General features: G+C 41.5%; 1 protein-coding gene across 1 annotated transcript in view; it reads left to right on the forward strand.

Moving 5' to 3' along the window:
* Window positions 1-14,317, forward strand: part of LOC136848546 (uncharacterized) — a 401,222-nt gene that overhangs the window by 290,266 nt on the left and 96,639 nt on the right. Inside the window, exon 18 of the mRNA XM_067120822.1 lies at window positions 12,500-12,581. Within this exon, the coding sequence (XP_066976923.1) occupies window positions 12,500-12,581 (82 nt within the window). The remainder of the gene's footprint in view (window positions 1-12,499; window positions 12,582-14,317) is intronic.

Below are 14,317 nucleotides of genomic sequence, written 5' to 3' on the forward strand. Positions count from 1 at the left end.
ATAGCAAACAAATCTGCGGTCTTGACATATACTGCCCACCGCTTGCCTCCCCTTTCTGTTTACCTGGGCTGGAAGAAGCTGGATGCATCATGGGTGAGAGAAGGTCGGCTGATGCCTCCTCTTTCATCCGATTGGCCAAACCCCATTGCCACCAATTCCTTGTCCTACAGTTTTAGATGTTTTTTATTGGTTTCCAGGCGGCACTAGAAGAATTTATCCTTATGTTACAAATTAATTAAAAATTTGTCGTTTTTGTGTGATAATTCGTTAAAGGATTGGGGGAAAGAATTTGCTTTAGGCATCTTTTGTTATCTTTTCTGTAAAATAATATGTGGATGTACACTGGAAAAGATATATTGAAAATCTCATTTGTTGAGAAATATTTTCTAATCCCCATACACATTATTAATTATACTCACTCATGGTCTTAGAGGTAGAGGAAATTTAATTTATGATTATAAATATTTAATTGACAGTAGGATCTTCAGTATTACAGACTAAAAGGATAAATCCATTTTATAGGTTATGCTTTATATATACACAGCTTTCAGAAGGCAATGATGTTTCGAGTAAAGTTCATATCAGCAGTTAACTGGTCGCTTTTTTGTACTCTTAATGATCTTTTCAAATTCATTTAAAATGTTTTTAGAGGTTATTAATTGGTTTTATATAAGTAACTTACCAAATAATTACATAGCTATAGTTTCCTCTTGCAAGGCAGCTTAAATTCAAAAACTCATGGGTAACACTTCAAAGTTTAGTGCAGGGAACTGGTCCCACCCACTAACGAGAATATCAGGAATGAGTTAGCAGACAACCTTATTCTGTTTCTGCCATGCTCAAGTAAACACCAAGTGTCGATGGCAGCTTTGTTCTTAAATGTGCTAGTTGGAAACTGGATATCGGTGAAGTATTATCACTGATTTCAGGTGGCCTTCAAGCCTACAGCTTTCAGGATCAGTATTGCATTGTTTTGTTATTAAGATTTGATTCATATTTCTCTACTGTAGCGATTTCGCAATCAAATGGTTTAATTCGGTATTGTAGTTTACCGCACCACGACCTTTACTGGTTAACGTAATAAATGTAAACATTGTGTTCGTTGCCAAACCAATATTTATGGTAATGAATTATTATCTGCAAATCTCAATTAGTATTTGTTAGGATTTGAGACATGTCTGTATGATGATACTCTGTGTTCTTCAACCGTTGTCAGTAAAGATTAACTTTCCTTTTCTGAATAACGTAATAACGTAATGTTGTGTTCACTATTGAGCAAACTTTTCTGGTAGTGAATACATATCTGAAAGTCTCTATTACGGGGTGGCCCGAGGTAGAGGGTTAAGAATCCAGATGGCTTAACGTTGGCTTTAATGGTTATAGTGCTGTTACATCTTGCTACAAATCAACGGGGCTTCCCAGTCCCAAACCACAACAACCCACAATGCACCAGTCATAAGCAGAGCTTCAACATGGCAGTATAATACGCAAGACTTAATACAAAACAGTCTCAATGTTTGATAGGATTTGAGATATGTCTGCATGATGGTACTCAGTGTACTTCGAACTATGTCGGTAAAAAACTTAAATATTGTGTTTGCGATCTTGTTTACTGATTAGCGTAATATAACGTAAATATTGCATTTTCTACCGATCCAGTATTTTCGGTAATGAATACATATCTGCAATCTTGAATTATGTTGGTTAGGATTTGAGATATACAGTATTTGTATGATGGTACTCTGTACCTCGTAACGTTTGTACGTAAAGAATTGAACATATTATTATTATTATGCTTTCCTTTGCAGAGAACTGCAAAGTGTAAGGGCAGGAGTGCAGTAGGAGAGAATTGTGCTTAATGTTTTGGTTACGATGAGCTTTAGCAAAAGAAGACATTCTCAACAGCCAAGAACTGTGCTCTGGTACTTGCTTCAGCAGTACATATACTAAACAAAGATGACACGAATTGTGAAGAGTTCAACATTTTTTAGCTCATACTAAGCTACTAGCTTACTGGGCAACTGCAGAGCGTTGGACACCCACTATTGGGCGCTTGGCACTCACTCTCAGACTCCAACTCTCTCCTGCTGCTGGCCCTCCTGCCTTTTTTATCCACTAGCTCCCATGCCTGGCTCCCTTGCTTCCTTCCCATGCCATTGCCAGTCTTGTGCTTGGGTTAAGAGATGTTAACCCTGTAATAATAGTGAAGTGTTGTGCAGTGGAGGAGGTGGCTACTTGTCCCTTGATGCCCTTAGACAAAGGCCACTGTCAGACTCCCATGCACTAGGGAGGAGGCATACTGAAGTCCATGGGAGTCTGGAGGGTTTGCCCCCTGGTAGTTGCCCCTCAGTCGAGCTTGCTGTCTGCAGGTGTCAATGGACAGCCATTGGAAAGGCGTCCATAGAGATGTACTTTTTGAAGTTTTGCTAGCCTTCAGTTAACTCTGCAGCAAAACTTCAAAATTATGCTTTGCTAGCCATTGTACGTCTCCTTTGCTGCAAAACTGCCACTTAAGTAGCAGACACTCCTGGCTATACTGCCATGTCACTGCAGGTTAAGTGGAGCCCCAACCAGAGGCATGTGGAATGCCAGTATTGGTGCCAAGTGGAACATAAGCACCTGAGTTCCTAATAGTGCCCGAGCTTCCAATAGTGACCAGGCGCCCTATAGCACCAGAGCTCGTCTTCATATAGAGCTTCCAGCACCAGCTCTCATGCATCTGGCACCAGCCTACTAGTGCCTCATGCCAGTCTCTCTAGCTCGGCGCCTGTCTCTTCTAAGGACATACTGTTGTTCTTTTTTGAGCTCAATTTCCAATTGAACACCTAGCTCTGGTCTTCAAGTGGCCGACTCAAGTCTCTGATCATCGGGTGTTCTTGACAGCTGTGCTGTCTTAGTGTATATATATTATATATATATATATATATATATATATATATATATATATATATATATCCACCTATATATATATATATATATATATATATATATATATATATATATATATATATATATATATATATATATATATATATACATATATATATATATATATATATATATATATATATATATATATATATATATATATATATATATATATATATATATATATATATATATATATATATATATATATATATATATATATATATATATATATATATATATATATATATATATATATATATATATATATATATATATATATATATATATATATATATATATATATATATACATATATATATATATATATATATATATATATATACAGGCAGTCCCAGTTTCATTTACGGTTCCGGCAAGCTTACGACGTTTCGAGGTTACGGCGCTTTTCAAATATATTCATCAGAAATTATTTCCATGGCTTACTGACGCATGTTCCGGGGTTACGACGCGTCGCATCGCCGATCCGACGGAAGAAATATGGCCCCAAAATGGCAGAATAATCATAATTTGAAGGGTTTTTTTTATGTAAAACTCAATAATAATGCAGTTTACATCGTTTTCAATGCACCCAGAGCATTAAAAGTAAGGTTTTCTTATGATTTTTGACGATTTTCGACGATGTTCCGCTTAGGCGATTTTCGGACGACGATCAAATTAAGAACGGAACCCCGTCGTAAACTCTTTACCGCTGTATATATTATTATATATATATATATATATATATATTTTTTTTTTCTAAAGTTATACTGTTTATCTGATCAAATCTATTAATAGTTCTTTTTAGCAGAATTTTATATATTTATTTTTTTATTTATTTATTTTAGCTAGTTTTCTTTTTGTTTTTCCTTTTTAATAAAATTTATATGTAGTTCTTTTTAGCAGAATTTTAATTTTAATTTTTATAACATACTATAAAAATGAAAAGATCACACTTAGTATTCGGCGTCGGTGACCCTGGTAGTTGTGACGCCAGATAACCCTCAATTAATCAATCAATCTTCAGTATCGGACTCCCTCCTTTGAGTACCATACAACCACTCTCAGGCGGTTTTGTCTCTTTTCAACTTGTTCCAATTTTGCCCAGGTTCCAGGCGGGCTGAATGGCTCCCTTTTGTGACATCAGTTAGTGTCTCAAAGCACTGTCCTTTGCAGACAGGGACTTTTGGGTACAAATTTATGAGCCTGTTGAAGAAGGCTGTCACCTCTACAGGGAGTTGGGAGTCTGACTTTGGCTTTTTAAGGGAGCAAGATAAGTGTGTTTTGTTCTTCCGTCCCTCTGATGCTTAGATCGAGTTACTTCTCCTAGTTGAAGTTCTTGTCAAGATTTTGAAGTAAGGGTCTTTCTTGACTGACATTAGGAGCAGGAGCTAAAAAGACAAGACTCTCTCAAGTTTTGCCAAGAGACATCACTTTGCAGCTACTTTCAGACATCATATATCCTCGGTCCGTTTTTTCCTTTGGTATGACAATATCTTCCATCCTGAGTGTTCTTTTATGGAAAACTTTTCTTGGGCTCCAGGCAGAAAGAAGCACCATGAACCTTCTCTCTAGCAGCACTCGTTCCCAAGCGCTTGATCATCTTCCGAGCTCCTGACACCAGCTTTATGGTGCCTGGCGCCGAATCCCAAGTGCCCGACACCTGTTCCGGAGTGCTCGGCTCTTTCTAGCCATACTAGGCTCCCACTGCTGAACACCTAGTTTTTTTTCACAATTTTTTTTAGAGCATTTTGTTGGACTGCAGCAGAAGTCATCACTCCTGGTTTTGTTCAAGACCGTTGTTACCCATGGCCAGACTTTTGTGTATCTTATGGACTTTCCAAATTCCTATAAGCTTGTCAGATATTAGTTTTTAACCAAGGACAGTTCTGCATATGTTGTCCGTCAGTAAAGGTGTCATCGAGTCCATGCAAGGCATTTTCGTGCTAAGAAGTCAGTCCCACCCTGATGGCCATGTCCGTGGCTGTCAGGTATCGACATTGTCGGCAACTAGTCCACTTAGTTGTCTGCAAGTCTGCACGAGGCTCTACAAGTTTGTCTGCTTGCAGAGCAACTGAACAGTCCTGTCATCCATTCTCCAGGGCAATTTGGTGGAGTTCCTGGATATGTAGGATACTTCATTTCATGTCCACACACAAACTCTGAAAGATATCTCAGACCCGTCCTACGAGACAGGGTCTTCCAGTGTGAGAATTTAGGCTTTGACATCTATGGTAAGACTTCTCTCAAGTCCTCGCCCTTCTTACTTTTGTCTTCTTTTCTGACCATGAACTTCAGCCTGTCCCACAAGACCAACAGGGACAAAGAATCATAACTGGACTTCGTATTCCTTTAGACAAGACCAGAGTCCTTACTTTTTTACATTAGCTCTTGCCACCAAGCAACAAGAGGGTTTTTGTGCGGACAATAAATCGAGTTTTTTCTAGTCCAACTGGAATTTCTGGCGGTTGAACTGAGCTGTCAGAAAGTCACTCTTACTCTTGAGTGGACCTTGAATCCCCTGAACTGTCAGGTTATGTGCCTCTATGGGGCAGGCCAATCTTGACTGCCACCTTAAAGGAATCTTTTAATCTGGGCAACAGAAACCTTACTGCAAAATCGTTTCAACCTGGACTTCTAAGCTCTTCCACCATTCGACATGGTCAAGGAAGGGCTGAACTTTATCAGGCTCGTTAGAACGTTATGATGTTCCTCGTAGCCCCATTCTGAACCATAATTTATGGTTTTCCGAATTGCTAGAGTTGATTGGTGGACTCTCCAAGAATCCTTCCACTGTTTGTTTCTTCTTGAACAACCTCACTTCAAGAGAAACCACCAAGGGTGGTACGCTCTTATGCGGACAGGCTTTAGGCTGTCCAGGTGCTTGTCAGGAAGGAGGGGCATTTTTCAGAGGTGCTAAAAAGAGACATTTGAAAGATGCAGACGTTTTCTTGTAGCTCAAACTCCAAGTTTCTTCTTCTGAGACACTTATGACTCAATGGCAGCATTGTCTTTTTTATCGGAGAGGATATAGAATCTCAAATGTTCTTCTTTTTAGGGGTATCAAGCTACATCTGACTCAGTAGTGTGGTTTGCTCGTTTACCCTGGGGTTTTTTAACTGAGAATGAGGACCCTTTCATGACCTTGAACCGTTCTCTCCCTCTCAAGAACTTAATGGAAGAGAAGACGGTCTTGACAGCCAGGGACATTGCTCCAGGCTCCCAGGAGCACCCTCCAGCCCGAGCCTTTACCTTGTCTGACTTCCAGCTCAGCTTCCAATTGTCAGTCATCCTTGGCTCTGGGGAAGAGTAAGAAGCTCTTTTATCTGTTGGAGTTTTCAGGTATTACCTGAGCAGGATTGGAAGCACGGGGCCATTCATAACGTATAGTGTTCTGACAAGGACCCTTTTTCGCCCTCTAAGAACACACTGTTCTTCATGTATGGACTTGGTCTATGAGACCTTTCTTAGTTTCAGGAGAGCATTGGGCCTACTTTTAAGTGAAAGCTAAAGACATCAGAACAACTTCTACCTCATTAGCCTTCATGCATATATGCCCTTTACGTCAGTCTTACAATCAACCTACTGGAAGTGTAATTGATTTTTGCTTCTCACCTCTTCAAAAAAAATTTAAAGTGTTAAAATTTTTTGCGGTAACTTGTGATTATTAGTAACTGGCTTGGCATTGCAGAAGGAAGCATAGCATTTTCTCTTACTATCTCTTCACCTTGTAGTAAGGTGCCAAATTTTGTGAGAGCTGGGGTCTACAATGTACCTGGAGCACCCACCACTCTCATTGGATAGGTTATGGCCTTTATTTCAGTGCAGGTGACAGTGTTGTTTGGTCGTTTTATTGTGGTACTGTGCCCAGGGCAAGGGCACTTTTTGAAGTTTTGTTTTCCTTTGGTTAACTCCGCTGCAAAACTTCCAATTATGCTTTGCCAGCCATCGGACTTATCCTTTGCTGCAAAGCTCCCACGTAGTAGCAGATGCTCTTGGCTATACTGCCACATCACTAGATGTTAAGTTGAGCACCAACCTGAGGCAGTTTTCTACTGCAGGCTCTCTTAACTAATAAGGAACGACAAGCATTGTTTTCAATGTTAGCAACTTATTCTATTTCAAATTCATGACATGTCTTAATGTTTTGGGGTAGAGTATGTCCATGTATCCCACCTCCTGTCAACATGGGAATCAGCTATGTAATTACTTGGTAAGTTACTTATACAAAAATGACATTTTTATGATAAAATAAAGTTTTTTATATACTTACCAAGTAATTACATGATCGGAGCCCTCCTGCCTCCCCTCCGATGGACATATGGCATAAGCAGAATGAGGTTGTATGCTAAGTCGTTCATGGTATTTCCGTTAGTGGGTGGGACCAGTCACCAGCATTGAACTTTGAAGCATTACCCGTGTATTTTTTAATTTAAGCTGCCATGCAAGAGGAAACTATAGCTATGTAATTACTTGGTAAGTATGTATAAAACTTTATTATATCATAAAAATGTCATGTTTACAGCATATGAATAGGGGTTGCTTACTTGCTTATTTCATATAAGTAACTTACCAAGTACTTACGTAGCTACAGTTTCTAACTTGCGTGGCAGCCTTTATTTAAAAAATTGCAGTAGCGCTTTGATAGTTTAGTGTAGGTGACAAGCCTAGTGTAGGTGACAAGCCACGCCCACCAGCGGGAGTACTGGAATTGACTTAGCAGAAACCCTCATTCTGTTTCTGCCGGGTCTTGAGTAACATCAGGAGTTTGCGGCAGCTTTTGTTTACTGATTTTTTGTTGTATGGCTGGATTTTGGTGAAGTATTATCGCTTATTTGAGTAGCCTTCAAGCTTTAATAGCTTTCAGGATCAGGATATTATCATGTCTGATTCAAGTTCACCTAGATTCGCTATTGTAGCGATAGTTGCAAAACCAGATTAATTAAATCTTCATACGATTCTCATACAATTTGCGATAAATGTTGTGGGCAGAAATATAGTAGGGAGAAAACTTGTGCTAAATGTAATGGTTAGCAAGAGTAGAAGGTACTTAAATCTCAAATAGACCAGTTAGAGAGGGATAGAAAAAGGAAAGCGGTCTCTAGAGCTGAGAAACGAGCTTCCCATAGCCTAGAATTCTACCCTAGCCTAGGTTAGAAGATCGAGCTGCTATTCCTTCTTCCCCCCTTCCTGCTTTTTCTCCTGCTACTAGCCCTCCTACTTTCAGTCCACCTACTTTTACGCCTGGCTCCCTTGCTTCTGGCCCATACCATTGTTAGTCTCAAGTCTATACAGTGAATACAGTGAAGTGGAGGAGGTGGCTGCTTGTCCTGTTGATTCTCCTAGACCAAGGTCACTGTCATACTCCCCTAAACCTGGGAGAAGACATACCAAAAGTCTAATGGAGGCCGAGGGGGTTGTCCCACCAGTACTTGCCTCCTAAGTCAAACCTGTTGAGCGTTCCCAGGTATTGGCAGACAGCTACTGGAAAGGCGTCTTGATAGGAGAGAGTATAATGCAAGTGGAGGAGGTGGCTGCTCCTCCTGCTGGTTCTCCTAGATGAAGGTCCCTGTCATACTCCCCTAAACCTGGGAGAAGACATACCAGAGGTCCAAGGGAGGCTGGTTGGGTTTGCCCACAGGTAGTTGCCCCCTGAGTCAAGCCTGTTGATCGCTTCCAGACTTCGATAGACAGCTGTTGGAAAGGCATCTATGTGAATGCGTCAGTTGTCATCCGACTCTCAAGACTCCAGCCTGAACTTGGAAGCTCCACAAGTGCTTTCTAGATTAGTCTCATCCATTGAAGAGGCACGCAGGCGATGCTGGCTGCTCTTCTCTGCTGCCCAGTTAGCTTTAAGGAGCCGGGCACAGTCCTCAACCTGCATGTAGTGCATGGGACAGTCCGGAGTATTTCTCTTTTGAGCGTACTTCTGTCGGACGCCAGTATTTGACTCCCAAGCACTCAACGATCCCCCTCAGGCACCCGTTGGCTTTGTTCAAGCGCCCATCTCTTCACGGGTGCCTGACGCCAGCTCCTGAGCATCCGCTGCCAGTTTCTGAGTACCTGGTGCCAGCTCCTGAACGCTTGGCGCCAGTTGCCAGGTGCCTGGTGCCAACCTTCAGTATCAATCTCCTGCTCAGAGGCACCAGGCGCCCGTTTCCAACCGCGGGTCTCCTAGTCTATGCAACTCTCCTTCAGTTTTTGTGGGCAAACTTTCTTACCCTCTTTTTGGCTCCTGCTAGTCATGGTCTCGCTTACCTCGTCCTTCCTGATGAGGAGCCATCCAGTTGACAGACCTATGCTCTCCTCGTCTTCTAGGAAGGCACTCTAGATTGAAGTTTGGTTTTCTGCGAGGAGGGAGCAAGGAAAGGCTTCCTTCATCTTTCCTCCTTCACTCTTAGTTTGTAGGTTTTCCCAACACTGCATTTTCGTCGGCGATTGTTTTTCGTCAACAGAACTTGACCTCCTTGTCAAAGACCTCTTTGAGTTGTTTGAAGCTTTCAGTTTCTTGGACTGGATGGGAGAGTGCTAGCCAGAAGATTGAAGATTGCATGATTTAGTGGAGACTTCGCCTCAGACTGACTAGGAGTATTTTCTTGTGCAGACAATACCATCTTTGGGGGTTTTGAAGAAAAGAGATTTTTGGTGCTCCCGTTCCACTAAAGGAGTCATTCAGGTCCAGAAGTCGGCCTTCAATAGAAGTCAACTTAAGATCTGGTGCATTCTTCCAAACACCCCTAAGATTCGTCTGTGTTTGTTCCCAAGATAGTCCCTCCTCTCCAGCAACATCCCTTTCATGGGAGTAAGTCAGAGTCCAGTCTAGGACCCACTCCAGTGTCTGGTTTTCGGCCAGAACTATCAACAAGAGCTCAAGTCCTTGCTCAAGTATGAGGAAGAAGTCCTCCATGCACAAGTGGGAGCCAGTCTTCTCAAGTTTTGGGAGAAGTGGGGTATCAGAGGGACAGAACAGTGGATTGTCAAGGTTCTGTGGGAAGGCTCCTCCATTCCGTTGATGGAGAGGCCCCCTTTAGTCCCTTCTCCCTTAGTTTTGATGGCCTACTCAAGAGGCTTGGGAAAACATTCAGCCCTTTTGGAGGAGGTCTCCTCTCTCCTTCGAAAGAGAGTCGTAGAAGTCGAGGACATCAACTCAGAGGGCTTCTACTACCATCTGTTTGTGGTCCCCAAATCATTAGGGTTTGGAGACCAGTCCTCAATGAAGCGCCCTCAATCTCTTTGTCCGGCAGACGAAGTTCAGGTGGAGATGAACCAGTCAGTCCTTTCATCCATTCACCTCAAGTGTTCACTCAAGTCCTCACTCTTGTAGTGGCTTCGTTTTATAGGTATAAACATCAGTCTATATCTAGATGACTTGCCTCTTCGATCGCCTTTGAGGGAAAAGTGCATGAAGGACTTGAACATCTCCTCTCTCAGGAACGTAATTATCTACCTTCAGAAGTCCCTAGAGTTCTTCTATTTGGGGATGAGTCTCAGCTCTCAGACTTATCGGACTTTTCTGTCTGCCAAGAGAATCTCCAACTGCCTTCAGATGGTCCACAAGTTTCTAGCCCCTTTGTATTGCTCGGTCCATCTGTGGATGAGCCTACTGGAGTCTCTGCCATCCATCAAGACGTTCGTCAAGTAAGGCAAACTTCTCATGAGAGTTCTGGCCCATGTAAGAATGGTTCCAGGACCAACTACAGTTAAGAGTGGACTTTCTGAGACTCCTTCCCCTAGAAACTGTGTTTACTCAAACAACCTCACTTTAAGAGATACCACAGCATTGTCCGTTCTTGCCCTAACTGGCTTCAGACTGTCCAGAAGCTCGTCAGAGCGTAAGAGGTTTCAAGACGTGCTGCAGAGGCTATTGCAAGATGCAGGCATCGATTTCCAAGCTGCATCTTCCAGGCTCAGTGGGTGATTTTCCGAAGCTGGTGTCTCAGACTCAATGTCTCTTCTTCTGAGATGTCTGTGACCCAAATTGCAGATTTCCCTCTTTATCCAAGGAGACTTAGTAGCTTATTTAGCTCAGTGTTTAAACACAGGGGTCTTGAATTTTGCATCAATCCAGGATCTTAACAACCTTGTCAAGTCCTTTGGTACATCTAAGCAAGACAGGAAGATCCGGTCTCACAGAACCTGGACGCGGTGTTGAAGTGGCTGACAGGTCCCTCTTTTGAACCCCTTCTTTCCTCTTCTAGGAGAAATCTTACTCGGAAGACTCTCTTCCTCGTGGCCTTGGCTAATGCTAACATATTAGCGAGTTCCAAGTCATCGATAAAGGGTAGGTTTTTCACGAGACGCAGTTTGCTACTTTACCCTTGAATTTTTAGCCAAGAACAAGGACCCTTCCAAGCCCTGGCCCCATTCTTTCTCCATTAATACCTTAACAGATACCTTTGTCCTGTTGGGGCTTTAAGTTATTGCCTGAGCAGGACCGAGAAGATCAGAGGACCATCCAGTAACCTCTGGTGCTCTGTCAAGAACCCATCTCACCCTTTGACTAAGAATGCATTGTCCTTCTTTGTCAAGACTTAATTTCTGAGGGGCACTCTCAGATTCAGGAGGATATTTTGCCTACTTTTAAAGTGAAAGCTCTTGACGTCAGGGCAGCCTCTACCTTATCAGCTTTCAGGCACATATGTTCCTCACTTCCATTCTGCATTCGGCCTACTGAAAGTGCGAACCGATCTTCACCCGTCACTATTTGAAAGAAGTTGAAACAGTGTTTTGGGGCCATTATCAGTGGCCTAGTATTGGGAGAGTAAACATTGGGAATCTCTCTTTTTCTCATACAATCTCTTTGCCTTGAAGTAAGGTGCTGAATTTTCTGGAGCCAGGGGGTACAATGTACCTGGAGTACCCACTAGTCTCAGCAGATGGGTTGTGATGTTTTCAGTGTGGGTGAAAGCATTGTCTGGTATTTTTTTTATATTGGTACTGTGCCCAGGGCAAGGGCACTTGTGTATCCTTTGCCAGCTATCAAGCCTATCCTCTGCTGCAAAGCTCCCACTTAAGTGGAGGCGACGCCCATGGCTCAACCGCCACGCCACTAAAGGTTAAGATGAGCACCAACCAGAGGCAGTATTCACCTGCAGTAGCTCTCTTACCACGTAAGGAAATGACAAGTGTTGTTTCAGTGCTAGCAATTTTTCTATTTCAAAGTCATTACCATGCCTTCATGTTTTGGAATAGAATATGTCCATGTACTCCACCCCCATTCAGTGTGGGATTGAGCTACGTAATTACTTTGTAAGTTACTTATATGAAAATTATATTTTTATAATAAAATTAACTTTCATATATACTTACTAAGTAATTATAGAATCAAAGCCCACCCTCCTCCCCTTTCATGGACAAAAGGGCACAAACAGAATGAGGTTTTCTGCGAAGTCGTTTCCAGTACTCTTGTTGGTGGGTGGGGCTTGTTACCTACACTAAACTATCGAAGTGTTAACGTGATTTTTTAAATAAAGGTTGCTGCGCAAGTTAGAAACAATAGCTATGTAATTACTTTAAGTATATATGAAACTTAATTTTATTATGAGAATAACATTTTTCTCTTTTCACTCAGGTACAACAAGAATGAGTTGCTCAGTTTAGAACCACAGTGTAAGGGACGAAGACTTTTTAGAAAAAGGTCAAATTACACCCTGGTAAGGTGCTTTTATTTTAATGTTACCTCTTATTGGGTTTGGTATTTTGTTTATTATTACTCTAATTTGGACATCATTCTTCTTATTAGTCAAATCTAATTCACAGTCACTATGTAAAGTGGGTTCATTATGTTTGTTGCATAAAATATACAACAGTGAAGAACATCCTCTGCACTCCTCCTTACCTGACTTAGCTATTTTTGCTCATAACACTAGGCAGCCTGCTGCTGCAAACAGTTTATCATTTTTCTAATATCAGGTTTAATCAAACTCCGTTTGTTAGGAGTTTTATTTTGGCTGCAACTGAAATGTGGAATAGTTTACCAGTTGCAGTTGTGGAGTCCTCTGACCTCCAAATGTTTAAGTGAGGAGCAAATTCAATCTTGCTTTCAACTAACATCAGAATTCAGGTGTGTCGGTCTCAATTTTTATTCCCTCTTATTTATTTATTTCTTTATCACCTTTTCCTATAACATATCTCTCTCTTCAGGGTAATTTCCCTTTGGAGCTCTCTAGGGTTAGTCTGTTGATTCTATCCATAGGGGTTTTCAGCTGAAAGAAAGAAAGCAGAAGTACGGTTCTGCAGCCTTTAATTATATTAGCCAGAACCAAACTGCCTTCTGACTTGAAGTCTCTTACAGGAGATGTCATGGTTCTCAGAAATATTCCTAATTCTGTAACCTCTTCATTCTTTAGAGGGGGCACTCAGGCTCAGGGCCCTAATACTCTGGCCAATTGTTTCACCAAACCGGTAGATTACTGGAGCCAGGTCATCCCACTTCTTGCTGGGCATCTGGGAACATGGCAGTTCCATGGTGGCTTTCAACTCCAGTCTGTGAAGTGGACTGACCTCCCGTATAAGGAGTAAGTCTGCCAAATAAATGGTTATGATTTGTATTCCTATAGGAAAAAGTAACGAAATTTGAATAACAGTTTTTATTTTTCCTAAGTATACAAACCAGAGCCTTTTATATTTAGCCTCACCTCTACCACCACACCTAATCTGTGGCTGTAGGAAAAGTGAAGCAACTGTTGGTGAGTGAGGGATACTACCCCAATCACCCCCATCTCTACTTATTAACCACTTAGTTAACTACCTTGTTACTAAATTTTTGACTGGTTTCCAGCTTGTACTGAAAGATACTCCTATATAAAAGGCTTGGGTATGTATACCTAGGAAAAATACAGACCGTTATTCAAAATTTGTTATATTTCATGCATCCATACCTCTATAGACTACTTAATTTAGTGCTTTAGTTTTTAGTTAGTTTAAAAGCTGTCATTCCCAGCTCAACTATGACCTGTGCCTTAGGAGGTGTTCAGGCCTTTTGAAACTGAATTGCCTGTTTTGGAGCCATGATGTGGTTAGGATTCTGTCTTCAGAGCTATTTGAGATTTCAGAAACAGCCTCTTTAAAGCACTTAACTATTTATGTAGATAGAATGGTGTGTGGTGGTTGGTTTCTGTTTCCTAATATTAGCAGCTATAACTTGGTCCATCGATGGCTGGTCTCTTGTTTGTCCCTTTTTCATAAGTTGTATTTTAACAGAGATCTTTTATATTCACAGTTGATCCCTGATCCTGTTTTCCTGCTGAGGGAAACCAGATTAGCTGAACAGCAGCCTCAGTATGCAGTAAATGTGCCTCGTTGTCGAACTTCTCAGTTCCAGAAGTCCTTTATTCTTCACACTGCTGGACTGTGGAATAGCCTCCCTGAGGATTTCGTGCAGTTGGAA

Source organism: Macrobrachium rosenbergii, chromosome 19 (genome assembly GCF_040412425.1).
Source record: "Macrobrachium rosenbergii isolate ZJJX-2024 chromosome 19, ASM4041242v1, whole genome shotgun sequence".
In the NCBI taxonomy this organism is placed as follows: domain Eukaryota; kingdom Metazoa; phylum Arthropoda; class Malacostraca; order Decapoda; family Palaemonidae; genus Macrobrachium; species Macrobrachium rosenbergii.